Raw genomic sequence first — 10000 nt, forward strand, 5'->3', positions numbered from 1 at the left:
ACAATTTTTGTTTGATAATACGACATTTTTCATTAAGTTTGTTATGATACATGTTTTTTTTTTTTTTTTTTTTTTTTTTTTTTTCCCTTAACTCAATCACAATTTGATACGTCAATGGAAGATAAAAGAGAATCAGCTTACGAACATTCCGGGCAAGTCGATAATATCAGATGCCATATCGAGAGATAATAATCACTTTCGTTCGTTCATGTTATCCCTTTAATACATTTTATAATGAATTAATTAAACTTCCAATTTAACCGGAAGACGAACGGTGAAGAGGGGAGGGAGCGGTGCGGGGTGGGGGAGGGGGAGGGGAATGATAGAGGTGAGGATAATAAGAAATCATTGCAGGTTACTATAGAGCAATTATATATATATATATATATATATATATATATATTTTTTTTTTTTTTTTTTTTTAAACAAAGTTGTATTCCATCCTGGACGATCGAAATATAATGGATACACGCGTACATTCCATTTTAATCGAACTAAATTAGAATATGATATATTAATGCGTACATATGTCGCAATCCCAATTGTTGTTTATTAAATGATGATAAATAGAAGAAAAAGAAAAAAGAAAAAAAAAGAAGAAAAAAGGAAAGAAAGAGAAATAAAAAGAAAGAAAGGAAATATTTAGCAGGATAATTGAGATTAATCGATAAAGAGAGAGAGAAAGAGAGAGAGAGAGAGAGAGAGAGAGAGAGAGTCGATTATCTATTATATCATATCTATAATATCTATAATATCTATAAATGAATCATTAAAGATCGTTCGAAGATTTTTTCCTATTTCGTAAACGTCGATGATTCTCATTTATCTATCAGAAAATAATTCGATCAATTTACTTAGCTATAAATGCTATGTAAAAAGTACATCACATAGATAAGTTGTGATGTAGCGTTGCTGCTTTTATCGATATTCATGTTGCGTACTTATACTATGCGGATGCACGATGCATCCGTTGTGTTTGATTCCCGATGAACCCGAACGCATAGGATTGCAGGCTAACTGTCGATAAGCATGATATTTCTTCCTAGTTGTCACGATTTTTCTTTCTATCTGTTTTGTTATTTACATTCCACGTTAGGTTAAACAGATTATGGGGGATAAGTATTCATTATACATTAAACATGATATGTAGTCCGTGCAGATTTTCTAGTTTTCTTTTTTTTTTTGTTTTTGTATTTTGTTTTTGTTTTCCCTTGTTTTTTTTTTTTTTTTTTTTTCTTTTATCATATTTTCTATTTAATTTCATTGTTTTCGTCTTGTTCTTTTTTTCTTTTTCTTCTTTTTTTCTTTTCCTTTTCTTTTGCATTTTCTTTTTCTCCCTTTCTCATTCCATTCGTACGAACGTTCGATCGAAATTTTTTTTTTCTTTTTTTTTTTTTTTTTTTTTTTTTTTTTTTTATCGATTCCATTGATGTTTTATCCATCGATGTTATTCATTCAACTTTTATAATTTCTTTTTCTTCTTTATCGTTCTTCAGATAAGAGAAAAATGAAAAAGAAAACTAAAGAAAATTATTGGAAAGAAAAAAAAAAGAGAGAAAAAAAAGGAAGAAAATTATTGTCATAATTTATACTCTAAAAACTCTTAACTTCTTTTTAAACTTTAAATGTCTTTCAAATGTCAAATAATAAATGTCAAATTATAAATATATATACATATATACATATATATATATATATATTACATATTTTTAATCAAATCCTCGAAGTTGATTGTCAATGTAATTTATAATATTCAACGTGACAATATTAATTGTAATATTAACGTAATGTTAACGTAATGTAATATTAACGTAATATATTACAAAATATGTAATACAAATATATATACATGTATATACACGCGCAAACATCACATAATACACGCACGTTATACATATGAGATAAATAAATAGCAAATACGAAAACATTTTCCAAAAACTTTCCAATATCGGATATCATATAGAACTTGTTAAAACTTTTATCGAGATATTTTTCAAGGAGAATAATATACGAGAGCATTGAAAGAAAACGTTAAAGCAAGTTTCGAATCTTTTAGACTAGAATCGAAGATAAGTGGAACACTCTCGATATTCTCAGAGGTCGAGAAGAGAGCACGCGACGAGACCATTCCCTCTGTATTACTCCTCCTCACTTCTATCTCTATCTCTATCTCTCTCTCTCTCTCTCTCTCTCTCTTGTGCGCGCGGGCGCGCAGCACGTTAACAGCAAGCAGGAAGTGCAATCTTGTGCCGTCCGGATCGCAAGTTTATATTTAAACGCAAGATAACGACGTTTCCATGCGCTCGTAGATTCCTCCGTGCGGTAACTTAGGTGGGCGTCGACGATGAATGAAATAGCGTTTTAGAGATAGTCGCGTCCGGTCGGACAGGTCGGCCAGTTACTTTACTTGGTTTTGCCTAGTGCTTTGGTCCGCCTGGCTAATCAGCTGGTTACTAGTTAGACAGCTAGTAACCTGGCTAGTTAGCTTAACCAATTAATTGGCTAGTTACTTTCCTGAGTACTCGTATATAAAGTCGCTCACTTTCGATCCTTCTTCTTTTTATCCTGACTAAATACCTCGCTTTTTTCTCCACCTAATCCACCTCCTTTTCTTTCTTCACATTGAACGACGATTCTACTACTACGAGTGTCTCCTATTATTTGCTAATGATATTACCTTAGATCTGATTCAATAAATTCGTTCATTATGATTTCTTCCTTTCATTCGAACGAGAGAACTTTAATAAGAATCATTTATCGATCCATCAAACTTGCTTTACGTTACGTTGAAAGTTTATTAATTTTTATTTATTTATCTTCTTGTTCTTTTTCTTTTTTTCTTTTTTTTTTTTTTTTTCCTTTTCCTTTTTCAATATTTCCTCCAAATATTTTCGATCGACGAATCTCGATCATTTTTTTTTTTTTTTTTTTTTTCCTTTATTTTAGCTGTTACTTCTCTTTTTTATTTCTTTCGTTTCGTATTATTCCATATTCGTAATACCGTGTATATAACAATTAAAGCCATTTTTTCAAGCTAATCGAATAAAAAATTCTTTAAGACACTGGTGGACTTCTTGAATACACTTACCGTTCCTGAAGTATAGTTGAAGTCGTGCCGACGACGAGAACGAGAGAGAGAGAGAGAGAGAGAGAGAAAGAGAGAAGTAGAGAAGGAAATGAATAGGGTGATGGTGGAGAGGGTGTGGGTGGGGGAAGATAGAGAGAGAGAGAAGGGGGTCCCGAAGCAAAGACGAAGTTGACGAAGTAGAAGTGGGGGAAAAGAAGACAGACAGAAAGAGTGAGAGAGAGAAAGAGAGTGAGAGAGAGAGAGGATGGATGGATAAACAAGAGATATCGGAGGGAACGCACGTCTTATTACTTTTTTTGGGCCAACTCCGATGTATTCGAGTTCGTCGTAGCTTGCGTAGAAAGTCGCGGACCCACTGGCCCCCTCCCTCTTCCCCTGCTCCCACCTCCTACCATTCTCCCTCCCTTCGATCTCATCCTGGCCCCCTTCTCCCTTCCACCCCGAACACCACCAGAACGACCGACCGACCGACACCACCATCGAGAGCGACGGACTCGCCGCGCGCCCAACCACGGCCTCGTTTCAAGGCCCACCGTGCTCGAACCGGTGGTGGGGGGCGATCGTGGCGCAGTTTCGGCAACTGCGTCACGCTACGCGGTACGATCGCGACGATCGGAGACGAAACTTTGTCTTTTAACGTTCTTTACTTTATTCTTCTACTTTTCGTAAACGACCATCCGGGGATCCCTGCGAATTGTCCCGTAAATTTTATTCTTTCTTTTTTTTTTTTTTTTGTTTTTTTTTTGTTTTTTGTTTTTTGTTTTTTTTTTGTTTGTTTGTTTCTCTCTCTCTCTCTGTCTCTCTCTCTCTCTCTCTATCTCTCTATCTCTTTCTTTCTCTTTTTCTTTCGCCAACGAACACGCAAATTCTTTCTGATCTTTTTGCCTTTTCTCTCTTTTTTTTTTTTTTTTTTTTTTTTTAATCGTTTATTATTACTGTTGATGTTGTTTTTGTTATTATTATTATTATTATTATTATTATTATTATTATTATTATTATTATTATTATTATTATTATGATTAGTATTATTATTATTATTATTATTATTGTTATTATTGTTATTATTTCCCCATTATCGTTCAGTGTGCGTAACGTTCGTTTATAGAAAAATTTAAAAAAGAAAAAAAAAATCAATCGGAGATCATCGATCCAATCGGTAAGAATTGAGTTCTTTTTTTCTTTTTTTTGTAATTTTTTTCTTTCCTCATCCTTAATCGAATGTTTTCAGAGAATACAAAAAAATGAGTGTGAGGAATCGTCGAGACGTTATGTAAAGCGTCCCGTCATTCGTTTTCGCGGACATCGTCGAATTCCTTTTAGTATTATGACCCAACTCGAGTTCGACACGGCGAATCATTGTTTAGGAAGGTTAACAAAAAAAAAAAAAAAGAGAAAAAAAAGAAAAAAAAAGAAGAGAAGAAAGAGAAAAGAAAACAACAAGAGATAAAAAGAAAGAAAGAGAAAGAGAAGGGAAAGGAGAAAAAAAAATGTCGATTGAAGGAAACTCAATTGACGATATTTTACGTTAGATCGTAAAAAGGCTAAGCTAGCTATATAGGGTGGGAGGGATGGATAATGGTGTCGTGTCACGGTTAGCTTTAGACGCTCGTCAATTTGGTTCCTTAAATTCGCATATGCATGACATGCGTGACACGCGAAGCACGTTGTCAGCGGTATTGGTTTCCGTTTATTTATCTCTTTTAACATGAAATAATAGGTCACGGTAGGTAGTAGTAGGACTTTTCCATACACGCGAACGGTGTAAGCCCTTTCATCCGGGAGGATGAGAGGATTCATGCTCGTTTTCAATAACGTTTACGATATATTCAATTGAAATTTTGTAGTTTCGTTCGAAATAGAAATAGAATTTGTTTTCTACCTGTTGCATATCCTTTTTATTTTTTATTCGAGAATCACTGAGAATCATTGTAGGTTTAATAAACGAACAATTGATTTAATAGCTCGAACGAGGATCATCACTTCGTGTTAATTGTTAACGAACAATTTCATATATACGATCGAACTTGCATATATATATATATATATATATTGATTTTTGAAAACCATAGAGAACATAAATATTCTTTTTTCAAATAGAAGAATTTACAATTACATCGAAATTTCGTCTAATTAGATCTTTATTATTATATTGTTCCAGATACCTCAAAGCCAATCGGACGGGCGACGATTGCTAATATCGAACTTTGATGAGAGGGATTATCGATGCGCTCGCGAGCACGCGAAACTCTAACCCTTCCGCATGAGGAGGAGGCTACGAAGGGAATTGGCGGTGGTGGAAGAGAATCGTTTCGTGATCGATCGTCGATCGCGATAATAGAATCGTCTACGATCTTATTTAAACGATCGTGGACGTAGCCGAGCGTTTTAATGCAACAATAAATTAGAACGATAATAGAAGGAAATAATATCTGGATAGAGTCGAAGAGGAAGAAGAAAAAAAAATAAATAAATAAGTATCGTTAGAGATTCTCAAAAAATTTTAGAAAGAAGAAGAAGAAGAAGAAGAAAGAAAGCATCGACACTTGGATCGATACGAAACTCGGTAGTCTCGTTGAGTGTGCGTATCGATCGTCTCATTGAAAGCAAGAAGAGAGAGAGAGAGAGAGATTGAGTGAGTGAAAGAAAAGAAAAGGAGAAGAAAATAGAAGGATAGCGCTCTCTCTCTTTTCAAAGATCTCAGGAAGAGAGCGAGGTTACTTTTGAAGAGGGAAGGAGCTGAAAGAGACGCATTATTTTTCTCGTACGTAGAACTAAGAAAGATAGAGAATGTAAAGGGGAAATATAAGATAGACAGAGGAAAAGAAAGGAACAGAAAGAGAGAGAGAGAGAAAGAGAGAGATAGATAGACTCATCAAAACATCACTGCCTTCTCTCGTACGGCGAGAGACGAAAAGAAGGAGAGAAGTAAGAGGGAAAGGACAAAAGGTGGACTCGCTTAATTGTAAAAAGATAAAAAGGAAAAGGAAGAAGAAAAAGGAAAAGGAAGGTAGGAAGGAAGAGAGCAGCGTAGAGGTCACGTAAGTAAGTAAGATAGAAAGGAGAGGACTCGTCACGGTGGCCAGCTTAGTGAGCGGTAACGTAGCGGTGCGTTACGATGAGGCGTCGGGGGTGGTCGGTGCGGGGGGTGTCGTCCTGGCAGCGACGTCCAGGCTAGCCACGGCCGATCCACCGACATCCACCATGGATACCAGCGACTCGAGCATGGAGACGAGCAATGGCACTGGTACCGGAACCGGAACTGGTACCGGAACTGGTACCGGTCCCAGCACGGCCATCGGTGCTGCTGTCCCAGGGACCGTTCCTGGGGACAGTACGATCGTTGCTAGCGCGGCGTCCTTGACTCTTGTCAAGGCCGAAGTGCCCGAACACCTGGCCGGTACATCGACGACGCCATCGGCGGTAACTGGACCGGTTGGTACCGGTAGCGGTCTATTTGCTGGAATCCCAAGCAGCAACAAGACATCCAGGCCAGACGATTGGCTCGCCACCGGGAGTCCTGGATCACCTCAGGCCACCTTACAAAGTCATCACGTCGTATATACGACGCCCCAACAACAGTTGCCCGATCCCCAACCACCATTAGCTCATTCGAGCCCTCTTGCCCATCAACAGCAACAACCGCCCGCGAGCAACAACGGTTACGCGAGCCCGATGAGCACTAGCAGCTACGATCCTTATAGTCCCAACAGTAAGATAGGTGAGTCTAACTTTTTTTTTATTATTTAATATCGATCTAAATAAGTGACATTTACGAGGATTAATAGGCGTTAAAGGGATTACGGATTAATAAAATCAGTAAAAAGATTTTCCTTTCTGCCGTCTATCGTACATTTGGAAGAGAGGGACAGAGAGAGAGAGAGAGAGAGAGGGAGGATCCTTAACGAAGCGGACTTTCTTAGAATCCCCTGACAGATGAATATCATCTTTCAAGACGCAACTCAGTACTAAATATCTTGAAACAGTGGTTTCTCGGAAGGATCATTTGCTTTATCTACGACGCCGTCCCTTATAATAACAGTGGAAGGGGAGTCGCCGTTCAATATGGCGGTAGAGGGGGATAATTTCGTGGATCGATTGATTTTGCTAATTAAAAAATTGAGAAAAAAAAATGGAAAAAAACAAAAAGGAAGAAAAAATCGTCGGAATTTTTTTCTTTCTTTCTTTCTTTCTTTCTTTCTTTCTTTCTTTCCTTTTCATTTTTATTTTTATTTTTATTTCTTTTTTTTTTTTCTCTTTTTTTATTAGACGATTTCGAAAGAAAATCGGCGCCAGTTGAATAAGAGTAATGAGAGATCGTCGTTTCTCCCGACAGGTATGATTAATCGAGGTCGTTCGAATCGGCCGAAACGAATTAAACGCGTTCAGGTTTAACGCTCCCTTAAAGTATTCTTCTTTCTTTCGATGTTAAAAAGCGAAGCTAGAACGCTCGTTAAAATGCTCGAGGACCGAGAATGTCCGCGTCAGCGCGATTAAATCAGACCGAACGTCGAGCTTTGATGCGGAGGCGGACGAAGACGAGAGAGAGAGAGAGAGAGAGAGAGAGAGAGAGAGAGAGAGAGAGAGAGAGAGAGAGCAACAGTTCGTTTCTGCTGAGGCGTTTCGCCTTTATAATGCCGTTTTGATTAAAGTATTTCTTTGTAAAAGGGGTGGGAGGGGGGGGATTGGGAAGGAACGGGCGGGGGAGAAGGGAAGGGAAACAGAGAGCTCACTGTGTCTCAAGTTGAGCGTCATCGGTTAGGTTCGAAAATTTTTCTCTGTTCATAGACTCTTCCTTCCTTCCTTCCTTCCTTCCTTCCTTCCTTCCTTCAAAAACGATTCCTCATCCTGATCCTCATCCGCATCCTCTTTCTCCTCATTCTCATTCTCCTCCTTTCTTATCCTGCTCCTCCTCTTTGGAATGTTTCATTAACCCTAATCTCTCTCTCTCTTTCTCTCTCTCTCTCTCTCTTTCTCTCTCTCTCTCTCTCTCTCTCCTCTATATCTTCCATACGTTAGCTCCACCTTCGATCGATCGTTGCGATCTTAACTCAACCACGTAACGTTATTTATTTTGTTTCTTCCTTCTTTTCTTGTTTATCTTCTTTTTTTCTTTTTTTTTTTCTATTTCTTTTTCTTTCTTTCTTTCTTTACCTTTCTCCGTGAGACATAGGGAAGCCCCATGGTCTCCCTTCGGGACACTTTAAAGGATTCTCGCTATTCTAGCCCACCGTTACATACGTATTATATATATATATATATATATATATATATATATATATTTATATATATTTACTGTTTAACGTAATACGTTACTATACCAGTTATTATTTCTTACCTTGCATATTCAATCGTGTCTAATAAGATGACGAAAATTGGTTAACTCCGTGGGAAAAATATTATTAGAAATAAAATTGAACGGAGAAAAGTGATAGAAATAGAAAAAGAAATAAAAAAGAAAGAAAGGAAAAATTATGGATTACAAAAAATAATAAGAATGATAGAAAATGGAAGGAAGAGAGAAAAAGGGGAGAAGCGAGCGCAGGTTTTTTTCTTCTATTCTTTTTCTATTTATTTATTTATTTTTTTTTTTATTTTTTTTCATTTTTTTTTCTTTTTTTTTTTTTTTGTTTGTTTTATTATTTCAATCAAATGATCTCGCGCAAAAAAACGCGTATTCGTACGTGTCACGTACGAATGCCCGCTTTAATCTTGTTCTTCTCGCTTCTGGAAGAGAAGAAACAGAAGATGAAGAAGAAGAAGAAGAAGAGGAAAAGGAAGAAAGAGAAATAAATTTAAACGTTAAACGTCGCCATCGTCCGAGGAAGCGAGTTTCGTTTGTATTTCTCAAACTAAAATAGGATTTCTTGTATCGCTTCGTCCACGTTTTCAAGAGGAAGCACGTCGTCGGTGTTCACCGATCTTCTCTCTCTCTCTCTCTCTCTCTCTCTCTCTCTCTCTCTCTCTCTCTCTCTTTCTGCAGATACTCTCTTCCACCGTGCCAGATGCAATTCTCGCGGCCTGGAATTTAAACCGAGACGTCGTCGTCGCGACGCCGAGGCACCAATTCGCCGCCACCATCCTTTTCCTTTCCCCCATTTTTCGACCGACCTCGATTCGTGCATTCTCTCTCTCTCTCTCTCTCTCTCTCTCTCTCTCTCTCTCTCTCTCTTATACTCCCACTTCTACCCTTATTCCCTCCTTCTCCTTTTTCCTTCTCCTTCTACCTCTTCATCTCTTCGAATGATTTTCATAAATTCGTTCTCTTGATTCTTTTCGATTGAATCTTTTTCATATTTCTATGATTTTAATCAATTTCAAGCAAGTGTATCTGTTTAATTCTTGTATTTTTTCTTAAGATTTTTTTCTTCTCTTTTTATTTTTCTCTTTCTTTCTTTCTTTCTTTCTTTCCTTCCATTTTCTTTTCTCTTTCCATCCCTTTACTGTACTATCGTCTACTCTCATTCTAAAATTCGCACGATCTTAAACGCCAGCCATAAATGATTTATCAAGTAAATTTTTCTACACTTTAAAATTCAAATTTTCATTAGAATCTATTTTAATCGGTACTGATTAATTTTATAACTTTTCAAAAATTTTTTTTTCTATTTGTAACTCTCTCCTTCACTTTATATTTTTATTCTTAAATTATTCATACTATCTTATGTTACTCGCAATTGATTCACCGAATTTCTTTAGATAGACTTAACGATTGATATTCTCATGGCCAATCAATTTTGTTTTATCACTGATTAATTTTGTAACTTTTCTTAACATTTTCTTTGTCTTTTATTTTTAACTTTTTTCTTTTTCTTTTTTTTTTTTTTCCTTCATCGAATTATTATTCGAGCGATCTAAATTGTTCGCCCGTATTAGATTTTCTAATACAAAAATAATTTTTGTAAAGTAAAAAAA

General features: G+C 36.5%; 1 protein-coding gene across 4 annotated transcripts in view; it reads left to right on the plus strand.

Annotated features, from left to right (window-relative positions):
* The window catches only part of LOC118443448 (uncharacterized), a 218783-nt gene that overhangs the window by 78876 nt on the left and 129907 nt on the right, over positions 1 to 10000 (plus strand). For all 4 annotated transcript variants that reach the window (XM_085658451.1, XM_085658453.1, XM_085658452.1 and 1 more), the window contains exon 4: positions 5247 to 6806. In XM_085658451.1, coding sequence (XP_085514577.1) covers positions 6290 to 6806 — 517 coding nt within the window. In that variant the 5' untranslated portion in view covers positions 5247 to 6289. The remainder of the gene's footprint in view (positions 1 to 5246; positions 6807 to 10000) is intronic.

The sequence above is a fragment of the Vespa mandarinia genome, chromosome 7, assembly GCF_050613455.1.
Source record: "Vespa mandarinia isolate Hongniang chromosome 7, ASM5061345v1, whole genome shotgun sequence".
NCBI lineage: Eukaryota > Metazoa > Arthropoda > Insecta > Hymenoptera > Vespidae > Vespa > Vespa mandarinia.